This window comes from Balaenoptera physalus (genome assembly GCF_965194825.1).
Source record: "Balaenoptera physalus genome assembly, chromosome: 8".
Lineage (NCBI taxonomy): Eukaryota > Metazoa > Chordata > Mammalia > Artiodactyla > Balaenopteridae > Balaenoptera > Balaenoptera physalus.
In genome coordinates, this window is record NC_138887.1 from 73,384,490 (window position 1) to 73,410,370 (window position 25,881).

The 25,881-nt window shown below is 40.2% G+C and overlaps 1 protein-coding gene across 17 annotated transcripts in view; it reads left to right on the plus strand.

Annotated features, from left to right (window-relative positions):
* Positions 1-25,881, plus strand: part of LOC309665525 (uncharacterized protein) — a 572,167-nt gene that overhangs the window by 422,157 nt on the left and 124,129 nt on the right. For 11 of the 17 annotated variants that reach the window (XR_014266444.1, XR_014266445.1, XR_014266446.1 and 8 more), the window contains 2 exons: positions 14,279-14,376; positions 24,120-24,241. Coding sequence is in view for 6 of the 17 variants with exons in the window: in XM_082472155.1 (XP_082328281.1) it covers positions 24,120-24,241 (122 nt within the window). In the remaining 11 variants the exon portion in view is untranslated. The remainder of the gene's footprint in view (positions 1-14,278; positions 14,377-24,119; positions 24,242-25,881) is intronic. The other 6 variants (XM_082472155.1, XM_082472156.1, XM_082472157.1 and 3 more) reach the window with 1 other exon arrangement.

Here is a 25,881-nt window from a genome sequence, read left to right on the forward strand (position 1 = left end):
TAAATACTAAACTAAGATAAACATAAAGCCAGAAACAAATTAGATGCAGAAAGCAAACCCCAAGTCTACAGTTTCTCCCAAAGTCCACCACCTCAATTTTGGGATGATTCTTTGTCTATTCAGGTATTCCAGAGATGCAGGGTACTTCAAGTGGATTGTGGAGATTTAATCCGCTGCTCCTGAAGCTGCCCAGAGAAATTTCTCTTTCTCTTCTTTGTTCGCACAGCTCTTGGGGTTCAGCTTTGGATTTGGCCCCGCCTCTGCATGTAGGTCGCCCTCTGGCATCTGTTCTTTGCTCAGACAGGAGGGGGTTAAAGGAGCGGCTGATTAGAGGGCTCTGGCTCACTCAGGCCAGGGGGAGGGAGGGGTACGGAATGCGGGGTGAGCCTGCGGCGGCAGAGGCTGGCATGACGTTCCAACAGCCTGAGACGTGCCGTGTGTTCTCCCGGGGAAGTTGTCCCTGGATCACGGGACCCTGGCAGTGGCAGGCTGCACAGGCTCCCAGGAGGGGAGGTGTCGATAGTGACCTGTGCTTGCACACAGGCTTTTTGGTGGCTGCAGCAGCAGCCTTAGTGTCTCATGCCCGTCTCTGGTGTCTGCGCTGATAGCCACGGCTCGCGCCCGTCTCTGGAGCTCATTTAGGCGGTGCTCTGAATCCCCTCTCCTCGCACACCCCGAAACAATGGTCTCTTGCCTCTTAGGCAGTTCCAGACTTTTTCCAGGACTCCCTTCTGGCTAGCTGTGGCACACTAGCCCCCTTCAGACTGTGTTCACGCAGCCAACCCCAGTCCTCTCCTTGGGATCTGACCTCCAAAGCCAGAGCCTCAGCTCCCAGCCCCAAAGCGCCCTGGCGGGTGAGCAGACAAGACTCTCAGGCTGGTGAGTGCTGGTTGGCACCAATCCTCTGTGCAGGAATCTCTTCGCTTTGCCCTCTGCACCCCTGTTGCTGCGCTCTCCTCCGTGGCTCCTAAGCTTCCCTCTCCGCCACCTGCAGTCTCCCCTCCCCGTGAAGGGGCTTCCTAGTGTGTGGAAACATTTCCTCCTTCACAGCTCCCTACTGGTGCAGGTCCCATCCCTATTTTTTTGTCTCTGTTGTTTCTTTTTTCTTTTGCCCTACCCAGGTACGTGGGGAGTTTCTTGCCTTTTGGGAAGTCTGAGGTCTTCTGCCAGCGTTCAGTAGGTGTTCTGTAGGAGTTGTTCTACATGTAGATGTATTTCTGATGTATTTTTGGGGAGGAAGGTGATCTCCATGTCTTACTCCTCCACCATCTTGAAGGTCCCCCCCGCATCTAGTTGAATCTTATTTGACATCCTTATCTCCCATCCTTTTGGTAGGAAGATGTTTGTTTACCCATCTCATAGCTTGGATATAAAGGCAGATACAGACTTAAATTTAAAAAGCCCAGGGGATTCCCTGGCGGTCCAGTGGTTAGGGTTCTGCACTTCCACTGCAGGGGGCCCGGGTTTGATCCCTGGATGGGGAACTAAGATACCTCAAGCCGCCTGTGGTGCGGCCACAGAAATAAAAATAAATAAATAGTCTAAGAAAGGTACACAAATGAAGTATTATTGGCTAAAATATAATAGTGTTGTCAAAAAGTTGAACTCGAATCTTATCAAGCTTCTAGATTTAACTAATAATTTATAGGAAATCCAAGGTAAAGCATCCTGATATCTCTAATAAATTGGAGAGAGAGAAACAGGAGAGAAAGAGAGAAAGAGCCTGAGATTTAAAGACTGAAAGAGACTTAAGAGACATAGCAACCATGTAATTGCCGTGTACAGACCTTACTTGAATTCTGATTTGAACAAAAACTTATTGCATCTCATTGAGGTGAATATTCAGTAACTTTTACTTTCATGTTTAATAATTTAAATCAAAGTTTATAATAGATTTTCATTTGTTAAATATCAATAGTAGAATTTTTAATATAGAGCATTAAAGACACAATAAATTAAAATATTTATTTCAAATCATATACATATTTTTGGTGCAAAGAAGTAAAATAAAATGTTCAATAACTAGACTTTTAAGCAGAAAAATAATTCCATTAGGATGAAATTATGGAGGAGGAGTAGAAAATACATAATGCATTTATGGAAATAAAGAAATGTAAAATTTCAAGAGTTTCCATATTTTTAAAAAATGGTAAGATGGGTGTCAAATTGCTGTGGGACCTAGATTCTGTGGATACATTTAAAACGGTTTTATTTTGTAATGTCAGTATTTAAAACAAGCTGGAAATTATATTCTTTGTAACTGTTACAACTTGTGATGAAAAGATTTAGATGCCAACCTAAAAGTGTGATAAGGGTACATAGTCTCGAAATTCTTTCGGGGAGGGGAAACAAGCAAAAGAATTTGAAAACCTCTGTCAAATTCACCACGCCTCAATATTTTTTAACACAAATCCCTTTTCTTGCACAATACTTATCCATAGTCTTCAGCATGCATTTCAGGAAACAAAACTTTAGATATGCTTGAAAATCTTAATTGTTGCACTATAGTACCAGGAGTTGTGTGCTCTCGACATCATTCATTCATTCATCTATTCATTCACTTAATAAACATTAATTGAGAGGGTACTAGGTTCAAAAACCTGGACCAGGCCCTTGGGAAATACCCACTCGAATCACATACAATGATTAAATCCTTTAAGTAAATCCTTTCATTATAGGGCCTAACAGTGATCAAATTCTTAAGCTCTGGCCTTGGTTGACACTCTGCTGGATGAAAATAATAAGGTTTGTGCAGTATTCTCCTGAAAATAGCACAAGCATATAAGAATAAAAAAGAGTATTTCAGAAGTCAGGTCATTGTTCCAAAACAATGAGAATTCTATCCTTAATTAAAGTGGCTTCTTGGTTCTCTTGCAGGACCCCTGAAAAGAACTAGAAGCCAAGTCATAAGGAGGTTTATATCAGAGAACACATCTTTATTACAGGTGGGAAAAAAAAAAAACCCCAAACTCAAGTAGGACAGGCTAGGAAGTGATGGCAATATCCTGGATCTGTCACTCTGTGCCCCTAGACTTTGCAAATGCTCGGAAGATTATGTGTACATGGAGTTCTGATCCAGAGATGATTTACCTGCCTCATTGTGACCAGCTCTGTCGGACAGAGTCAGCTATATTTCTGGGGACTTAGAAGATGACATTAATATTGCCCATATTTATCACGGAGAGGAGGCACAGGTGCAAGCTGCAATTCTGAGATCTGTGGGTTCAGTCATGAGTGTGTGCTGCTTTCTGATGTATATGTTAAACCCAGCAAGCTTTTTTTAGGGAATTTTTTATTCTCTGTTATGTATTTATATCAGCCTGCCTTCCTTAACTTACACACACTCATTCACACATTCTTACACACTTCAGTGTGATTCCTGTACAAACGATCCTTTCTTTGACTGTTCAGAGAAAAATACCTTTTGACAGGGACGGGGGGATGGAAAACTCACTCTTCTTATTTGAAAAACACACGAGGTCTAACTCCTCTGGGGGTAGTTTTGCAGGATGCAGTCTGCAACCTAGTTTTTTGTTTGTGTTTTGTTTTATTTTTAGCAATCAGAGAGCAGTCTTCTGCCTTTTTTCAGTGATTACTTAAAACCTCAAGAAGAGATCTAGTCCACTGTTCTCAGAGGCTGATTGTAGGCATCATAAAACCCAAGGATTTCTTCCTGTCATCTTTGTTTACCCACTCATGCAACAAATATTTATTGACCACCTATAGCATGCAAAGCTCTGGGCCAAGCATTAGGCAGAATTATCTGTATTTCGTAGATTCTAAGACATGCATTTTTCAACACTTAATGTCTCTGAATTCAGGATGTTTCCATGGCATTGCCTTTTTCTTTCTTAGTGGTACCAAAAACAACTCCATGTCTTACAACCAATGGCCTTTTAGATTTGATGGAATACCACATTGTCCATGACCTGTCTGCTTTCACCAAAAGAAGGAATATGCAAAATAAGAGGAGTCAAAACTCACAAATCAGAAAGCTTTTCACTTATCATCAGCTTTTGGAGCAAAAGAAGAGGTCTTGGAGCTTGTGTGATTTGAAGATGATCTGCATGTTTCATTAATTCAAGCTCTCCTTGGCCTTAGAAACATATCATAACTAAGTATGGATTATCTATTGTTATTCTATAGTTTTTAAATTCACAGGTGACTTTTTTTTATTATTGTAGAGTGTGTGTGTGTAGTGCTTTCTACCAAAAAGCTCATTTGGAAATTGATTTTTGATCCATTGTTGAAGCCATAATTTGAGGAGACTGTTTCCTAGGATATATTATCTATAATATGTCAGTAGAAACTAGTTAGAAATATTTTTAATTGAGCAAAAGAAACGTTTTTCAGTTCCTTTATTCATCCAAACATTTATGAGTCCCTAAGATGGGTCAGACACTAAAAAGTGCTGTTAGAGGATAGAAACAATGGGATGTTATTTTTGCCTTCAAGAGACTTACAGTCTAAACAGGGAGAGGAAAACCTGTAAACCACGAATGCTCACATAAGAAAGAATGAAATGAATCCTCTAACCAAGACCCAGCGATGTCTACATGCGGTCCGCATCACTTCACAGTGTTACATTGACCTTTAAATATAACAGAATGAAGGCTGTTCTCCCCCTTCCTCTGAAACATGACTGTTTCAGAAAAAAAGACCCCCGGGGGTGGGGGAGCTCAGAACAGTGTCCCAAGGTAGCCCTTCCATTGTTGATTTAAAGAGATAACTGCCATCCACTGGGGGATAGCAAGGACTACATATTTTGAAAGCTTCACAGTCAGCCGAAATTTCCAGGCCTCATATAATTGCTATCATTGGTTTCTACCCAAAGATAGGGCCTACGATTAATGTGTTTATCCCATTCTAATTCCATGATGGCGCTGTCCTTTTTCTTCCCTACTCAGCTCCTCCTTGACTCCTCTCAACACTTTCAATTGCCTTCAAAGTCCGTCATCTTCAATCTCCTCATAAAACGTTCCCCCCTCCTTTTTTTGGAACTAGAAGCTCTTCAAGGGCAGGAACCAAGGCCATGTTGACACAGAGTAGACCCCAAAAATAAACTTTACTGTAGCATGGAAGAAGGAAAGGAAGAGAAAGAAAGGAAGATAGCTTCTCTTCTTGAATTTGTGAGTTTAATAAACTGTAGGAAATTGTGGGGGCCATCACAAGAAGGAAATTGTATCTTGGAGTGCTGAGAAAATTCAATTCTGGGTTTTTCCTCCAGGAAGTATCCTCTGAGAGCAGTGAATCTCAGCCTAACCTTTGCCCCAGCACATATGACAGCTGATAGTCACATGAATGACAGATGGCTGGGGGCTTAGTCAATTTACCTGAAATTCTCAGGGCATTGACTTGCAAACTACCTTTCTCTCCTACCTGGTATACAAGTGATTAGTTAGAAGTGAAGTTATTAAAGAGATAATATCAGATTCACTCTAATTTACTGGGTGGGGGAAGCAGATCACTTGCAAATTTTGCCAGTTTATTTGTAGTAACAGACTTCTTGAGACAAACCAGTCTGTGGAAGCCCCATCACCACCAGCAGCTCCCACCCAACACGCCCTCCACCAGTTTGCCTGCCTCCACCCTCAATTCAGACCCAGAAGTCAGAGTCCACAGTAACAGGAACTCTGCCCTCAGCCAGTTCCCAAAAAGGCCCTGCTTTCCTCTTGTATCTTTTTTCCTCTTTTATCTTATCCTCTTTCCTCTTAAATCACCAATTTAAGAAGAAAATCACCCATTCTAAATATGTTCGTCTTATTGAAAAAGAAAGCACACAAACAAAAACCTTTATTTCTAGTGTGCCCAGGTTTGTGATGTTTAATTTTTAGACCATCAAATTCCAAGGGTTGAGACTTTAATAAAGGGTAAAATGGACTGGCCCATCGCCCTTCTCCCACTTATGTGGAGGTGACCATGTTACAATATAATTTTCCCATCCTTCCCACCCAAGAGATCCCTTACCCGTATGCCATACATTGGTGGTCACTAGATAGGGGTGCCAAATTTAGCTAATAAAAATACATGATACCTGGCTAAATTTGAATTTCAGTTAACAGCAAATAATTTTTTAGTATGTGAGTATCATATGCAATATTTGGAACATATATGTGCTAAAAATTGTTTCTCTGGATTTCAAATTGAGTTGGGTGTTTGTATTTTGTCTGGCTTCCTTGGGACTCACCAAACACTTTTATATCCACTATTCCCGTCAAAGAAATTTGAAGTAATAAGTACCTAATAATGGTAGCAGTTCAAGTATTGGGCAGTCTATCAAAAGAGAAGTATTTGGGGATTTCTTAGCATTTCAGAAATCACAATACAGGCAAAGGTCCAACTTACTTGTGAGAAAGGAGACCAGTCATAGTTATAAGGGGGAGAAGGAAGGCAGCCATTAACAAAGTAAAAGATCCGAGGGGAGATATATATATTTTTCAGATTATTTTCCATTATAGGTTATTACAAGACACTGAATATTGCTTCCTGTGTTATACAGTAAATCCTTGTTGCTTATCTGTTTTATATGTAGTATAACTGAATCATTTTGCTGTACACATGAAACTAGCACAATACTGTAAATTGACTATACTTCAATAAAAAATAAATTATAAAAATATCCAAGGGGAATGGAGCATCTGCTGGAGACCACAGCAGGCACAATGTGCCGGGCTCCCCAGTGCTACCCCAGGGACAGCCAAATCTGCTCAGTCCTGTTGCCTCCCTCCTGGGCCTCCATAGAAAGTGGAGAATGAGGCCCAGTTCAGTGCTTTAGAAACCATAATATTCTGACAGAGGAACCCAACTGATGTTCAGCTTCCTTCCTTTGCATCTCAGCCCCGGACTTTCACACAGTTCTCATAAAGGCGAGACAAATATTTACAGATAGAAAAAGGTAATAGGTGCCTTGATAAGCTCAAAGAAACAGTCAAGTCTGTGTGTGGATCATTTAATCACAGTATCTGGAATATATAAACATGGCACATATTATATCCCCCCTCTTTTTTTGTGGCCTCAAAATTTGATCCAAGTCTGGGAGTTTAAAAGTCCCATTTTGTGTAATCAGGTTCTGGTTGAACATGATTGCTGAATTATTTTAAATTGAAGACACATGTCTGGAGCCTGAGCTGTATGTATTATTTCAGGATGGTGTCCATTAGGTCTTATCCACAGGGGCTATCTTCAACTTTTGCCACATTCAATACATTCTTTATACATCAGTATTTGCAAAACGGTGAATCATATATAAGGGGAAATTGGAGGGAATATGGTACTCGTTAAAGGGTGATTTTTTGAAATTATCTTGAATGCATTATTCAGACCTGTTCCCAGTCTCCCCTGGTAAGGGTCCCAGTGCTGTTTGGAAATTTTCTGGGGAAAAAAAGAATATTTTAAAGACAATAACAATGCATAAATAAATAAAACCCTGTAGTTGTGCAAGACCCTTCTGCAAAGTTATGGCTTTGAAAACTTTACAACTGAATCAACATTTACTTTAACTCCTTGTCAGCCCTAAACACTTTAAGTGTCTTAATTGCAGATTTAATTGTTGCCACTGCCATGGGCTTTTCCCGTTGAATGCATTTTTCCCTGAACTGAGCCTTTTGTCAGACTTCACCTCGAAAGGGCAGCCAATTGATTTTGTAAATTGTTGCATCATGTCAAGGGCGCCTATCCTGATTTGAAGGTGGCTGGTTCTCCATGAGTGGTGGTTGGGTTTGAGGAAATCCTAATGCTGGATCAGTCCAGGGACCCAACCACACCAGACATCACTCTACTCCAAAGACGTCCTCCATGCTAAGAGCTGAGACATCTGTTGCATGCTTGTTTGTTTTAACAGCTTTATTGATGTATAATTTCCATATCATAAAATTCACTCATTTGAAGTATACAATTCAATGATTTCAGTAAATTTGTGGAGTTGTGCGACCATCACCACAACCTACTTTGAAAATAATCCCATCATCCCAAAAGAAACTCTGTGACCACTTGCAGTCACTCCCCATTCCCACTTCCAGCCCTTAGTAATCACACATCTACTTTCTCTTTCTATCAATTTGCCTTTTCTGGACATTTCATATAAATGGAATTATACAATAGGCAATCTTTTCTTATCTGGCTTCTCTCACTTGGTATAAACTTTTCGAGGTTCATCCATATCTCAGCATGGATCAGTACTTTGTCTTTATTGCTGACTAGTATTCCATTGTATAGATATACCACGTTTTGTTCACCCAGTCATCAGTTGACAGACATTCATTAGGTTGCTTCCACTTTGAGGCTACTATGAAAAGTGTAGCTGTAAATATTTGTGTGCAAACAGGCATTTTTGAATGAATTTGATGTAGGATTGTTAATGCCATTCACTGTAAAATGTAAGTTGGATTTACTTTTACTTTTTTAAGGGTTATCCATGGTTTTGTTAAAGCTGTCTATTGAAACATTCCAGAATGAAGTAGGCTTCTGAGTGCTTCGAGAAATAATATTTATCAGAGTGAGAACTCTAGTGATTCCAAGACATGAAGTCGTTAAGAATAAAAGAAGGGAACACTTGGAAATTTCAAGACTACAAGTGACCTCCACAACAGCCTCAGCTCCTTCTGTGCCAGTCCAGACCTGGAGTTTAAGAGCTCAGACCCACTCACGCCGCCACACAGCCCTTCCTCCCGGCAGCCTCAGCACATGCTACCTGATTTCGGAAAGTCCTGCTGACTTAAATAACATGGAGGCTACTCAGAGAGAAGTCAAGTTGGAAGTGGCAGGGAGGTGAACAGGTCATAACACGGGAACAGAGTTGTCAGGCTGTGTTTATTTCATGCCTTCTAAGCCTCCTGCGACTGATGGAGATGCTGGCAATTCTGTCATTGGGGAGTGAGTGTTGAACATGTAGGGAAGCAGCTGTATCAAAAAGTGCCCTTGCACGCTGGCCCCAAATCACCCATCTCGAGCTGTGAAAAAACCACGTCATGAGAAATCCTTTCCCCAGGAATCGTCACAGAAAGCAGGCATACGAAAAGCACCATGGTTTACAAACTGTGATACTGATCAAAGGTAAAGCCAGCATTCTCATCCTGGCTTTTCACTAACACTCTCTGTGGCCTTGGCCAGGTCACTAACCTCTGCGGGCCTTGGTTTCCTCGTTGTGAAGTGTCGGGATTTGATATCATGATTCTGGCCTAAGGTTTTTTCTACATCCAATACTCTATTTCTCTGATGACTTTGAAAAGTTATACTTCTGAAACTCGCATTTAAAAGTTAAACCAATATCATCATCCTGTTAGCAGTCAACTACTGATGGCAAGAGGCACGACCTGGAACACCAACTAGTGAATAATTAGCATTTGGAACACAATTTTTTAAAATGCCACACAGCGTCCCCGTGGCACGCCAACCCTATTTTTGCAGATAGGAAAATTGTTGTTGATTTTTCTACAAATTCTCTTGCAAGTCATTTAGCTTCTTTGTGTCAGAGTTGGGAATTGAACCAGCATTTTAGGGCTTCCAGACCTTTATTGTATCAATTAATCCAGATTGCCTGGGAGCAAAGAAAATAATCATTCAAGAGTTTGTGTAAAATAATCCACCGTTAAAAAAATCTCTGACTCACTGGCCAAAAAAAGCCATTTTTTCCTGTTTTTGCTTTATGGTTTATGTTCTTATTAGAATGGTGAGATCTTCCTGGGGAAAGAGCTTGGAGGATGGTTACAGCTTGACAATAGGGGGTGAGGCTTTATTCTCCCAAGAATAAAGAATGCCCCCTGCTGAGAAGAACGCCAGCATATCTTCTACTCTCTTTCCCTTGGTTGCCTATGTTTTCTCTCTTGCCTGTGGAGCAATCTGACATCTCTTGCCCAGCCTCTCAGACACAAAGCCAGCTCCTGAAGGCTTAACACTGCTTTCATTAGGACTTTCAAAGCATCTCTTAATGGAAGGCAGCAGTCCCTGTCCACTTCCCCATGGCAAGAACCAGCCATGGGGTTCTCAGTGATGCCTGCTCCTTTCAACTTATGCAGAGCATTCCAGAGCCCTGGCATTTTGACTGTTCTCCACAGTCAGTGACCAGCCTGCTAGTGAAAGAAATCTGGGGACAGATGGTATGAAATTGAAATCACATCATCCCTACTCTCTCCCAAATGCTGGCCTGTTGTTTTGGCAGATCTCCACAAAGCTCCGTGGCATTCATGCTGGTCTGATGGAGGTCTGCATCTTAAACATTGATGCCTGAACATCAGGGCTGATGGCAAGGTGGCACATTAAAGAGGAAATTGCATTAATGTCACGTGGTCCCTTCCTGACAATCAGAACCACATGTAAATTTGAAGAAGTCCACATGCCACCAGACAAGCAAAGAGGTCTCTTTTCACTTATAGACCCATCTGTTTTTGAAAAATAACCTCATATTAGTGAGAATCCATTCCATGTTTGAAAGGGAGCCCATTCCTTGAGACAAAAATGGCTGCAAAGGTTCTTTCTGATGTTCATCTTTGAATTTAGCTGAAAGGTACTCTTGCAAAGCCATCTGAAGCAAGTGCGGAGCGTCATGGGAAGATATGGACATCCTCCCTTGATTTGCTGTAGGTGCCTGACAACTCTTTGCTTCACCTCTTCCATTTGTAAAATAGAAATGGTTAGTGTCCAATTACAAACCAAACATTAACAGCCCAGGTGACTTCTCATGCACCTCTGAAGACACTGAGTAGGGAGTGGAAGGAAGTGACAGGAGGAGGAAGGGCCCCCTGGTGTACCCTGGAGGGATGGCAAAGATTCACAGCTCAATCTAGGTGATGCTGGCTCTACTTCTTCCAATCAACAACTTTCAGAAATGCCACCACAACGTAGGGAGCAATCAAGATGTTTTGGTTGGTACCAATTCCTGGCCTGATGGTGTGAGTTTATTTTCATAGTGAAGAATTATTTTTCCTCCTCTCTTAAATATTTCTAAATGGTGTGACTATTGTATAAGTCTAAAAAGGCAAAAGTACTTTAAATTCTTCAAGCAAAGGATTTTTAAGACTACACAAAATGGGGAAATTCCCTGGCAGTCAAGTGATTAGGACTCTGTGCTTTCACTGTGGAGGGTGCAGGTTCAGTCCTTGGTTGGGGAATTAAGATCCCACAAGCCGTGCAGTGCGGCCAAAAAAAAAAAAACAAAAACAAAACACTGACAAGAATACACAAAATGGCATATTACATTCCTCAAGCTCTTACCAAAAAAAGCAAATACAATTTATTAAAAGATGTATGTCGTATTCTATCCCATTGTCATTCCGAAAGGAGGGAGAAAAGCAGGGAATTTGAGGTTTGATAGTTTGTTTTTAAAAATTCCTACTCTGCTTATTATTGGATGATTAAAAAGAGTCTGAGCATCAGTATTTTTATTTAGAAAAATCAGCATAATAACAATAACTATCATCATTATTATTATTATAGCAACTTTAAAGGATTATTGTGAAAATGAAATGTTACATACTTTTAAAATTGGAAAGCCGTAATTGAAAGTTAGTTATTACTATCTATAGAGAAGAAAAGAGTAAATTCACCAAGCCATCTGGAAAAGTTTTGCCTTTTGTACAGGTTGTTGCTAGAGTGGGATGCAGGGAAAAATTCTGAAAATACCGAGACGAGAAGTGACCTAGTTTGATTAACTTCCTTATCTGCAGTTCTCTCTTTCCGATTATGTCTCCTAAACTTCCTCATGTCTTGAGCATAGTTCTACGTGCTTCATAAACAGGGAGATATTGCTGTCAAAAACTCAAAATTGTGTCAGAGAAAATCCTCCTGCCATCTCATATCTCTTCCAACACCTTTTCCTTGGAGCTCATGCACATTTTCCTGGCAAGATGTTCATTATGCAGAGGTTGCTTTGCAATTTCCTTCAACTTCTGCTCACCTGCAGGTTAAACTGTGCCTTTATTTCAGGATATAGGAAAAGCTTTGAAGAATGAAAAATTGGAATCAACTGTGGATAAACTTCTGGAATTAGGCTTTGACATATCATCTCCATCACGGTTGATTGTAAATGATTCATCACTTTCTCACTCATATTATTGTTAAAAATACTGGAGTCCTGAGTTTCTAAATTAATAAAACCCCTTATAGACAGCACAGTATTCCTTAATAACTTATTCCAGACATATATCCATTGTATGAACATATATTGGATCACATTATTAAATGGATCACAGTACTGCATTTCTACCCATAGAGTCAGAATTATCTGTGCGTCTGTAAATCAAGAGTACTGTGAGGTTTTCTTTAGCTAATTCAAAGGGAGTAGGTAAAAACAAAAACTGGGATAGGAGACAAGAAGGTATAATACTCAAAAGAAAGACGGCTTTAGATTTGGAGAAAGGAGGACTGTTATTTAAAGAACTGTGTCTCCTTAAAATCATACACTGCTAAAACTATGAAAATTATAGTTTTGGGATTGAATTGGGCATCATATGGACAAAACAATTAGATGTTCTTTAAAATCTTCATTTTCATCTAGATGTTATAGAGGTAAGCAGTTAGCCTTAGCAATCCTGCAAGCTAAGAATTCTGAACCTTTTCTGAAGGGAGATGGTCAAGAATACTTTCGAAATTCTGATAAAGATTCCTCTTCCAAGACGATAAGTACAAAATTTTGCTCAACAATTCCAGGCATTTCATGGATTGTCTGGACTCCATATTACAAGTATCTGAAGTACTTCTGTACCTTCTGAATTTACCCCTTTCTTAGCTATTTGTCACATGAATAATGGACATATTAACAATGGAGAATCTCCTGACATAGGAAACCATATGACATAAATAGTGTGTGATATTATTTATGTGATTAATAGTATTGATAAATAATATAGTTACATATGATAAATAGTAACTTTTTGTTTCCAAAAGTGTTTAGTCCTGAATAGACAGTAGATGATAGAGACATCATCCTTTTATTAATCTTTCAAATATTGTCAAGTTAAAAAATAAAACTATTTTCTGGAAAAGATTCCCTAACTCTTTGCTTTCCAGAAAGAATCTATATCTTTACATCTGTCTGTTTATTTAACTGTCAGTCATCACTGCAACAAACTCTTTCTTAGAGAAGAAACAAGTAAAATCAACCTGAGAGAAAATACCAATTAGAAAAATCCTGGACAAAGAAAGAGCCAAAGAGTATAGTAACTCTTTTTTTTTTTTTTTGACTTATTTTATTTGTTATTTTATTTTTTTAACATCTTTATTGGAGTATAGTTCCTTTACAATGGTGTGTTAGTTTCTGCTTTATAACAAAGTGAATCAGCTATACATATACACGTATCCCCATATCTCCTCCCTCTTGCTGTTTATGGAAAATGGGTCAGGAGTAAAGCTCTTCCATAAGGAACAAATTTTCCATGCAAATGAAACCTTGGTTTTATTTTTAGAGTACAGTATTCTATTATTTTTGAATAATGATGGAAGATTTAATATGCCAGTGTTTCTTCCCCATTTTATTGAGAATTAAGATACACCATGACTCTTTAATAAGATACATTAAAAACACATAAAGATATTTCAAACTTTATCAACAGTTTTTATTTAATTAAATTAACTTTTTTGAAATAATGTTATCTTAATCAGAAACAAATAGTTGCATAAATTCATACTGTTCTTTGTTAACAATTTTCAAAATTTTTTCTTAATATAAAAAATCAAAAGCAACTTATAGTCAAACTTCAAAAATTAATTTCAAACAACTGAAAATTATAAAAAGGCATATATTTTGTTCTTTTTGATAACATCACCAAGTAAATTATGATATTAAAATACCTAGGTCAAGGGCTTTACTTATGCCAGGACGTAACTCCTGTTACGTCCCAAAGAACCAAAAAAAAAATAATTACATATGGGCAGATTATATACGTGAGAATATTGTATACTTGTACTTTAAAAGGAGTCTCCAAGGTGGCTGAGTTACATAAGAAAATAGCCCACAAAACATAAAATTTATAAGTGGACTGTTCTGCATTTTTGTAGAGTAAATGTTTCATTTTCAGAATTACAGATGTATAAAATCATATGTCCCAGCTGGTGAAAGACCAGTAAACTTTCACATGTTTTGTAAAAACTTAAATGCTGGAGACCAATACTCACAAAATTTAATGATCTTTCTGCTAACGTCTTTAAAAAAATAATAAGGAAAAGAAACAAAACATATACAACTTAAGTGTAGTATTTCCAAATTCTTAAAAAAGGAGAGTGCATAAAATCACCTATTTTACATTTTTAGTTTGCTTATATTTGTTAAAATTCATTCTATTCACAGGAATAAATGGAAATATGAAAGAAATACTGATGTGCCTGGCCCATCTTGTCACACATTGTTTTGAAGGAAGCCAGTTCTGTTTGGGAAGTGACAACAAGGTAAAATAAGAATGGGACTGTTTTTTTTTAACATTTATAAAACAAAAAAGAAAAAGAAAAAAACAGGGGTGTGGGCAACAAAAATCGGTAACAACCCACTTTCTTTTAAATATGTTTTACCATTAAACTTGAGGACTTTGTGCAACTGAGTGCTTGATCAGTATCCACAGTGTATACCTTACAAATGAGTTACATCCTAGGTTTCTCTTTCATTATTTGGAACTCAGCACATCTTCTCTTAGAATCAAATATTCCACTGGGTGGGAGGATTCCCTGGCTGGCTCACAAAATTCACAATAACCCACAATTTAGCTTGCTTTATGTGAGTAGTGTTTAAATGGCAATCAACCATCACGTAAAATACTTTCTATAGAAAAATGCATTCTCTATCCCATCTCAGGCTTTCAGAAGTGCTTCCTCCACTGGGACCATAGATGTAGCTGGGGGATGAAGGGAGGAAGAAAGGACAGGGTAGTTAATTATGACCACCATGAACTCCGAAATTCCCTAGTATTGTTTAAAAAGATAACATCATAACTCTCACACAAATATACAATGAACTCGCGTCAAAGATTTTGTTAACTCATTAATTAGTGAGCCAACAAGTAGGATGTTACCATAGTGTCAGAGAATTCAAGGAACCACGCATATATGGACCACAAGGAATGCTGAGATGAATTTACACGGAAATGCAAAAGGCTCTATCCATATGGCAATGATCAATTACATTCCACCAGACCCAATTAATTTGCTTTCTTACAGATAAGAATCATTTTCATTATTATCAGTTTTCTACAACTTGCAGAATTATAAAGAAGTTTAAAAACAGTGAAAAGGGATATGACCACAAGAATGCATTAGATAGGACATGCAGTAACTTCTCTTTTATCTGTTTAAAGTGTTTCACAATTTTTTCTATACTATTAACAGTAGTCCTTTCAAGATGGACATATCCTGATATTGTGGATTGGGGAGGAAATACTGAATTCCAGGTAGCAATTCCCACACTATCTGTTAATAAAGTCTATACCAGGGCTGTCCAAAAGAAATATAATGCAAGCCACAAATGCAGCCATATATGGCATTTTTAATTTTCTGGAAACCACCAGGGGGTGGTTTCCAGGGGGGTGGCCACCCCGTACCACATTTTAAAAAATCAATTACAATTAATTTTAATAAAATATTTAAACAAACATATGTAAAATATCATTTCAACATGTAATCATATGAAAGAATTATTAATAAGGTATTTTATATTCTCTTTTTCATTCTAAGTTTTCAAAAGCCAGTGTATGTTTTGCACTCACAGCATATCTTAATTCAGACTAGCCTCATTTCAGATGCTTTACTAGCCACATGTGGCCCATGGCTACCAGACAGGACAGGGCTATATAAATCAAACATTTGCAAGCTAGCTAAGTTTTGCATTTCTTGACATATTAATTAAAATATTTAGGTCTGTCCCAGCCTTTCCATGCCCATACCATTACTTTCAAGGTAGCCAGATTCGCAGATTTCCTCATGTGGGAATGAAGCATGACCAGTGCCCAAGGAAACTATAATTTGCAATGTTTGTCTAGTGTGGCCCCATGAATTTTCTCATTAGCAGTCGGCACCATTGTCTTTTCCCAGGGAGACCACACATACCCCTGTGATGTGAGAGAGAGAGCGATGAGCACACAGGGACGTGGTGGGAACCATGATAATAAACATAATATTGCTTTGCCTGTCACCTGAGTATGACAGCACCCGTCAAAACATTAACTTTTTCATTTTCATATCACCCTTGTGAGGTAAAGAAAGGAAGGGCCATTTCTCATAATCCCTCTTTCACTGCAGAAAGACAAGAGAAATCTTTCTTCTTAGCAAGGGAGTAACTAAGGTGTATCCACTCAGCCTCTTGTGTATTGCACAGGCCTCAACGGGGCACAAATAGATCCAATTCAGAGTCCTGCCTCTAGGAGGGAGAAAGGACCCTCTCCACAGCAAGGCCGCCAGAGCATCCTGCTGGATACAGCAAAACATCACCAGTGCCAGGCAGGGGATGAGGAAGAGGGAAATAGAAGAGAACCCAGCTCCACTGCTGAGCCAAAGCAGGGAGGGCACTGGGAACCTCCCTCTTTAAACCAGCATGCTCAGAATCTCTATATATTTATTTGCTTCTCTTTGTGGGCCCTCCTCCCTGCAGGGATTTCTGAGAAAAGGATGAAAGTCCCAGGGTCAGACAACCCACTGGGATCCCTGATAAAAAATTTATTTCAGATAATTCTGGAGTAACACTTACTATATTCTGGTGTTTCATATAATCTGAACTAGGAGAATAAACCATAGGACTCTGTGTGTGTGTGTGTGTGTGTGTGTGTGTGTGTGTGTGTGTGTGTGTGTGTAAGAGAGAGAGAAAATAGCTAAAGGCTGCCCTGAGATCCAACATCTTTCCTTCCTCCTCATTTTCTTAGGACCCCAGGGACTAAAATCAGTGTTCCAGGGACTAGTAGCCCCAAAATAGCCTTTCACACCCCTCCCCTCATCCCCTTCTTGAATTTTCAAAGGAATATACAAGCCATTCTGCTCCCCACCCATTCAATCAACTGTTTTGACTTCTGGTGGCCGCCATTTGCAATCGTCACTTCATATGCATGAATGGCACTTTTACACCTGGGCGACAGTCATCCCATTCAACTGGCAAGTGTTCATCTGTATTTAACATTAGCTGCTCAATAATAACCTATTGAAGGACTAGGCCTGTTAATGTTTGTATAAGGAGGGGAGCCGTTAAGAAAAGACTACATGTGCTGAATTCAAGAAGGGGGCTATTTCTTTCCTACTATAAACAGAAATGATTATAAAACCAGAACCCAGAAAGAGTTCCTCACCCTTCACTTTGGCGTGAGGGGGTTTCGTTTCTCTGCAAAGGCCTACTCTCTGAGTGCTGACTTCCCCAGGTTTTTACTGCATTCCAGGGAGGGAGATAGAAACCAAAACAAACAAAGTGCCCCCAAAGGACCCTCTCTTCCCTCCAAAAAGCTTCTATTTTTAATTCTCTGCAGCTTTTAAAACAGTGGAATGGGAAGGTTTCAACAGTCTGTGGTGGAAGAGAATTCCTGCTTTCTCTAAGGATGCCCAATTTAGATAATCCCTGCTGGCAGCAGGATCCCAGGGCCAGGGCTGGGCAAAGGGATTTTCTTGGCAGTTTCTTTTCAGTACATTTTGTCATCTCAAAGTAACTTTTAACAACTGTGCTTTCCTCTCTGCACGGGAGTAGAAAGCATGTTTTGAGCTGGCGGCAAAATGTACCTAGTTTTCCCTCTGAGCGTCTTGTCTCTAATGCTAAAAACACATTTTACTGGTGCTTGGTACTTTGTATGGGCACTTGTCTTTAAACCAGGGATCCCTAAGCTCTTTGTAGGATTTCTCATATCCACCCCACATCCACCCCACAAAGTGGGTGGCAAATAGTGAGCCCAGCTTTTTTGTCAGGTGGGGAAACAGGGCAGACCCATAGAACATGGCGAGTAGTTTTCCCAAGCCTGTATGGAGAATGTTAGCAGCAAAAGTAAACATTTTTTGCGTGGCTCTGTCTGGTTTGTGGCCTCATGGCTACTGCCTCCCAAACACAGATTACGGGGTATCATCCGTAAGCATCAGATGTGCATTTGTTGACCAGCTGCCAAGACATTCATCTGGCAAACATTTCTTAAACTTCAGCTACGTGCCACGCACTCTGACTCCCAGAAGGCTGCTCTGCTCCCACGTAGGTCTCCTGAGGTTGAAGCAGCATTGGACACCCCTGAACACAGGGACCAGAAGGAAGAGCAGAATTTCTTAAAATTTCCTCTACTTCATCCCAGGCTGCCTTTGCAGAGCTGTCTGTGTACCCGCAGGGCTCACTTTCAGAAAGGCATATTCAAGACAATTGGCTGTAGAAAGTACTAGACCCAAATAACCTTTCAGGGTTCTTAAGGACAGGACTTGAAGCTTGGGAAGGAAGTGCCAAATGACCTGCAGGCGTGAAGGTGAGGAGAAGGGCTCCAACATAGTGGAGAGCTCGGCAGCCCAGATTTCAAAGCTATTTCTACCTCCTAATGTTACAGCCATTAAATCAAGAATTTAATTCTTTAGCCAAAATGCCCCGTATCCTAATAGTGTTCTTACTTGGCAAAATGCTGCTTATAAATATCTCCCACTCTCTCCTCTTCTCTCCAGCTTTCAGAGTTCAACCAAAGCCCATTTTATATTAAATAAGGAACAAAGCAGTAGAAACTAAAAGAACTAATGTGTCTGGGTTCATCCCTTGTCGCATCATTTCATATCAACTTTGAATCCAAGAAAGCCTAATAGTAATTCAGCCATGAAACTGCTGCATAAACTGGGGGAGATTTGGAGCATATGTTTTCAATTCATTTACATTTGACTCATCACAATAGGTTGCTTTTTTTTAAAAAAAAAAAAAGTTCTATTTGATGTTTAAGAAAATATTTCAGCCTTTTAAAATAAACCTTTTAGAATCTTTCTCCATTCACAACAGGACGCTGCGGAACGCTAAGAGAATTAGGAACTCAAAGGCAGGAAGGTTCAGGGACGGTTCAAAATTCAGAGCCATGAATCCAGAGAGGGTTCAAAAGTTGGCAAAGTGAACCCTCTCATCCCTACCCACAAATAATAAATAACAATCACAACAAGGAAAAGGAGAAAGGGGAAAGCCACTGGAAAGCCATAACTTATCCCGTCTCCAGCCTTACAGCTCTCTCCAATTTTAAAGCAGGAGTTCTTCGGAGAACTTAGGTAGTGCTGCCTGCAGGGAGCTGAGATGGTCTTCTGTCGTAAATTACCTTGCTGGGGATAAGCTTTTCTGCAGGTCCAACAGACAGGCAGCTCTGCAAGACCCATCACCCAGCTCCGTGCTTCTTAAGTTATCCTTCATCTGGTCGTGACATCTGAAAACCTACAGGGAAAATGATCACCCCCAAATCTGACCTTCCCATACCACTAGGTCTTTTTTTAATAAAGAACTACACCACAAGAGATAGACGCAAGAGCATTCGATTTGCAAACAAAAAAAGGAGGAAAAATAGAGCTTTCTGTGTACTTCTTTGAATAAATAGTACACTTGTTTTCAAACTTGTCCATACTAAAGGTTTTTTTTCATTGCAATGTGACCCTAAGTCCTTTTCCCAACTAAGATAGCCATAGTGACACGAAAATCATTAGAAGTGAGGACTTAGGGTGAGAAGTGAGGAAGCCTTAACTTTTCCCCTTCGTTCTCACTTTGCAATCAACAGCCTGGCTGCAGCTTTCCAGCCGTATTCAGACGTGTACACACACAGACACATGCACGCAAACAGCTGAGGACCTAGAATATTTGAGTAAATGGCTGCAGTAGGTTGAAATGTGATCAAGACCTGAGAGCAGGTAGCAGGCCAAGAGAAATAACTCCTAGCCATAAAAAATGCCTTAATTAATCAGTAACTCGTTTCTTCTGTATGTCACCTGACGTGTTTAATCTGTCTGCTTTGACGGGATTGTGGCAAGTGGAGCTGGCCTCTGGCGAAATTAGAATGGGCCTTTGTGAAGAAGGGCCGGCCGTCAGGCTTGGGAGGGCACGGTGAAGGGCTACACAGAGTAGGCATCTTATAAATGCCTGTGGGCCAGCTTCGTGTGATGGAGGCTCCAAAAGAAGGAAACAAAGATTTCAGACGTTACAGGTTCAAAACACATCAAGCCAATGGACAGACATAGTAACGGTCATGTCATCCAAGAAATTTAACTTCTTCCTTCCTTCATTTGCTTCTCCCTGGAATTCAGCCTCTGTCATAAACGCTGAGAAATGAGATAGACCTATTTACTTCCACTTTAGTGTTTTAGTTCTGGAACTCAGATTTACACCAGAGAGAGGAAAATGTATTCTTTGCAATGTCTGAATCTTCTGAACAAGGGGAAGCCAGTGGATTTTTTAGCGTCAGGCTGGCTAACCTTGGATCTGGTCATACAGTTTGTTGTGAAGGAAAGAGCTTTTTACCAGAAGAAGGAACACACCTTGATCCTGCCAACAAAATGGCTTTTAAATACCTACACTTTATTTAAGAAAAAGAATCACGGTTACTACCTTTGAAGCCCAGTGCTCCTTCCCCTGCACCTGCTGGGACACCCTCGTCACCCTTATCACCTTGGCATTGAGAGGAGATTATCTCCACTTCCAAGTCTTTATGTAAAGTGATCATTTAATCCTACCCTGCAAAGTAGGAATAAGCTATCCCCAGTTTTGCAGATGAATAAACTGAGATGTGGACAGAGATCAAGTCATTATCCCAAAGTTACCAAGTGGCGAGACCTCCACTCAAATCCAGGCCACCCACTCGGCCACCTATGCGTGAGACAAATTCCCTCAGAGATGTTTTCGACAAGATTATATAAGGCAAATGACTATTCAGTCTCCCACTGATGTGTATTTGTGTGTATATATATATATACCTTAATTCTTTATTTTTGCTCATTTCCTTTTTTCTATTTTAATACAATTGAAGCGTAATACACATACATAAAAGTACACAAGTATTCAACTCCACATATTTTCACAAGAAGCCTGGACCCAGCATCTGGATCAAGAAACAGATTATTTCCAGCCCACAAGTCTCTCTTGTGCCCTCCTTCAAGTCATTACTCTCCCATCCCCCCAAAACATTATATTCCTCTATACCCCTGTCTCCTTTTTAGCCAGGGGCGAGGTGTGTGTGTGTGAGTGTGTGTGTGTGTGTGTGTGTGTGTGTGTGTGTGTGTATGGAGTATTTGGTTATGAGCATGTATTTTGGAAATGGGCTGCTTGGGTTGAAATCCTGCTATACGTTTTACAAACTGTACATCCTTGGGCAAGTTACTTAACTCCCCTATGACTCAGTTTTCTCAACTTTAAAATGGGAATATTAACAGAAGCTACCTCACAAGGTCGTGATGAAGATTAAATGCTACAGTACATCTAAAGAGCTTAGATCAAGGTAAATAGAAAAGCTCAGGGTAAGCCCTCAGAAAACACCAGCTATTATTTATGCTGGGACATTTCTCCCCCTCTCAGAGACTGTCTATGAAACACCAAGAAGGTACAAAGATAGTAGAGCAAGGGAGATGGCAAGGGAGAGGAAGAGAGAGGAATTCCAACCAAGCATGTGCTGTCTGTCAGCATAAGAAACAGACCCATCTCTAGGTTAGGGAGAGGATCAGAGCTGAACAGATGGAGGGAGAGCTAAAGCAGTCAGTTCTCCAGTCATACAGAATCAAGTGTTCAGAGTAAAACTGTTATTTGAAACATGATGTATTTTCTCTTCCATCCTATTTATGCTTCCTACATGTGCAAATATACATGCCAAAGATGAATAAGCAGGAATGCTTTTTGAGACCATCCATGAACTTTCCATGACTCCTAATAGTCCAGAATTGAATGCATATTTTTAAATTTCCAACAATATAAAAACAATGAGTGTGAGCTTTTTTTCCTGCCCAATTCACAATTTAATTCCCGACATAACTTTTTAGGTAAAATAGATTCAGGCATTTTTCCATGTCACATTTCTTTGTATTTTTGCACCACTTGAAACATTTTTTACCCATTTAATTTAGAACTTGTCCAAATCATCTGCCGTGTAAATCGAAAGTAAATAGCTCGTTTAAAGCATAGGTTCCAAGAAACCAGAAGCTTCAAAAAAAAAAAAAAAAAACCCATAAGATTGAGAACTTGCTGGGCAAGTTTCCTTTTTTTTCCCATCCCAAAGAATGCATTTACTGAGACAGCTATATATTTTATGAAATACTTAACGAAGTCATTGGTTAAAAAAGAAACGAGAAAGAAGAATAAAACTATGTTTCAAGTAATATTAAAAATGACAAGCATATAATAGCAATTTGAATAATGAATTGACTACAATAAAGAATTAACACCGCTTACATTTCCAACAAGTATGAAATAGATTGAGGCCTGATATATTGATTCGTTAAGTTTTAATTGGGTTTAGAAAAACTCAAAATTGACAGGGAAAGAGGCATGAGCTTGATTCCATCTGTCTGTCTGTCTCTCTGTTTCTCTCTGTCTCTCTCTGTCTCGCCATTACCCTCCCTCTCTTGCTTCTCCAAGTTTTCTTTTCATACTTGATTTCGAGGTAAGCAGACCAGAGATAACTGTTAAACTCTAACGCTGCACACTTTCCAGTTCTAGACCTTTTTAACACAGCAGAGATAATGTTACTTACAGAGCTTTTCAACAGCGTGGCCACTGGCTAGCCAAGCCCTCTGAAAGGAACAAAACGCTTCCTTCCTGGGTGGCTGGCTGTGAGCTGGAACAGTACATGATATTCAAGATAAGGAAACGGAAGTTCCAAGCACTGAGCGTGTGTGGTTTAACCAAATGAGGTAAAATAAGAAATGGAAGGACAGTGAGAAGCTGCCTTATTTGCAGCACCGTGTCAGAGCCAGTGCAGGGATTTGGAGTTGGATGCATCTTGATTGAGAAATCATAAGTGGGAAGACCTTGTCCCTGCTCCTTAGCTCTGCATAGATATAAATATGAGATGAGGCAGCTTTGTTACCTTTTAGGGATATCATAAATTCCAAAGAGATCGCTATGAAGTGATTCTTAATGCCCTTGAGCTTGCTTTGAATGATAAAGTAAATTGAGTTTATAAATTCCAGAGCAGCGGCTGAAGATTGTGTCCTCTCATTTCTAAAACCAGGGATTACGGTTTGAGCCCTTGGATCCCTCCAACCTTTTAGACAACTGGGCTCACTCTGAACAGGATGCTGGCCATCATCTCAGCCATGACAGCTGGTCTGTAGACTTTAACTCAGGTTGACCCACCCATGGACCACATGACCAACTTCTGTCCAGAACAAGCTCTGGTCATCACAGCCTTCTTCTGAACCTCAGGTTTCTCATCTGTAAAATGGGGATGATAACAATATTAACTCCTGCCACATGGGGGTATTTCTGCTTAGCCTGCTACAGCCTATAGGTGAGCAGGGTAATAGACAGACCTGGTCATAATTAGCCCTGTGACCCTCAGCAAGCTGGTCACTTCATACTCTGGTTCTCCATTTCTTCATCTGTAAAACGAGAAGAACAAGACCCACTTCATAGTGAGTTCAACAGCATAAAACTCAATAAATTATCATTTCTGACTTGGCTTCTCTTGTTTTGCCTCGAATTTTTAGTCTCTTTCTTGTTCATGGGAATCCAACAGGAGCCAGTGATGCCCCGGCTTTATCCTTGGCTCACCTCCATGGACACAACTTAAATTCTCCCCCTTGTAAGTCAAGGAGTTCCCATCAACTTAAGTACCACCTGTCTGGCTGAAGCTCACGTGGGACTGCTAGTCCCACATCAGGGGAAGGTAGAGTGGGAGTGTGGACTGACCCCAGTCAGCGTGCTGTCCCATCTCCACATTCTACTCAGTCTCTTCTCTCAGGAAGCCATTGCTAAGTAATGGCTCAGTCCCCAGACACTCCTCCTTGACTCATTCCTTATGCTATCTTCTGGGGTGGTGCCTTCCAGTTGGTTTATCCAGTACTCCTTTCAGTAAAACATTTTTGAGTGCACACATCAGTGTATGTTTTTATATTTATAAATTTTATACATGTGATACTCTGCTGATACATTTTATGCATTCTGAAAACACACACACACCACACGGAAATTTTTAAAGAATGAGATAAAAAGTAAGTAGATAAAGGAATTCAATCATTTCCTTTGTGCACCCCAACAGATCACCTCGGGCTCCCTCTGCTGCTGTCCAACCTCCCTGGCCCTGTGAGAAGAGTATTCTCCCTTGGGATCCTGGACGTCCCACCTTTGAGAGAGATTTACACACACGGTAACGAAGAGCAGGTAGGCTGGCCAGAATGAGCCTCCACTGTTAGCACAAGAGCATCACCGCAAGCCAGGCTCAGCTTCGTGGGTATGGAACCTGTGCAGTCGGACAGGACCCCATACTCAGAAGGGCCCCGGGCTTGGTTAAACCGCAGCTGTCGCCATCTTGAAATTCTCAAAAATTTTATCCTTTAACTTGTGAGGTCCAGTGGGATAAGGGAGAATGCGTGTGAGCAGAAGAGATATGCACAGTAATGCATGCTCCCCCACCCCCGTGCTGCCCCACTCACATATAGCTTTAGCAATGCCTCACAAGCACAGTGTTCCAGTGGACCCATTGCGTGCAGGAGTTTAGCGAGACTCAAAGTGAGTACAAGGTAAGCTTATTATGGGAGCCATCTGCTTCCCAAGTGTGGTAGAATGTGCATGTCTCAAGAAGTGAAAAAAAACAACTGAGTTCGTTTTGTGAAGTGTTTCCACTGTTCTGGTAAGAATTAAATTTATATGCATGTACGCACTACAAAAAAGAAATTGCATAATTTCAGTGATTCTGCACGCAAGTTAAATGCTCTTATATTTGCGTTTAAAACTGGCATCCCACACTATAAAGATGAATGGTATAATTCATGCTAATAGTTTAAAATTTTTATTTTTACTTACTTAAAATGACATCAGATAGCAAATGAAAAACACTATGACAAGTTGAGAGACTATGGAAGAAAGGAAGACATTCTATGTTTTACTACTTTTAATGCCCTTTGTTCTTGCTTTTTGAACAAGGGGCCTCACATTGGTATTTTACACTGTAACCATCTCTGCCCCATGGCCCCTGATTCATCTCTAAATTACCGATCTATATCAAGAGTGAGTCCACCCTACTCCCTTGTCTCACTGGAAGAAAGAGAGAAAATTCTTCCTCCATTTTGCCCTAAGAAAACATCTGTCCTTCCAAGACCATAGTTAATACATTCAGTTGATTTCATGCTTCAAATTTCATTCATTCAACAAATATTTGTGTATTTATATAGTTAAACTTTAAATAATGAAATGGTAAGTATTTGCCCAAGAGAATGGCTACCTCTTCTACCCTGTTTCTGACACAGCAGAAAATTCCAGCTGAAGTGGGGAGCTCTCAGTTCAAAAGAGTATTGCTGTTGAAACTCGAGGACTGAGCTCTGGCGCAACTACCCTTCATAATTCTTCACCCACACCCAGAAGCTAATGATTTCCAGAGATGGCCACAGCAAAGAATTCACAGGAACATGGGTCACTGTGTCAAGGATCATGTCAAAAAGACAAGGTCCCCAGTTCCAAATATTTCGGGGGTGAAAAGGTCATTCTCATAAATACCGTCTCCTCCACATTCAGCATACCATGGTATGTGCTTTGTCATAATTTGGTGGGTCACCAGCTGTCACCAGCAGAGCCTCCATCCAGGTGAAATTCCTCGGTCCTCACCAGTCAGATGTCAGTCTTACATCTCGGTTGATAGCGTCTTCTAAGACGGGAAACAGTCAGGTTTTGCCTATAGAATCCACTAAATCAGTGGTTCACAAAGTGCAGTCCAGGGACCCCTGGGGGTTCTGGAGACCCTTCCAATGGGTTCATCCAGCTAAAATTATTTTCATAGTAATACCAAAATGTTATTTGCCTTTTTC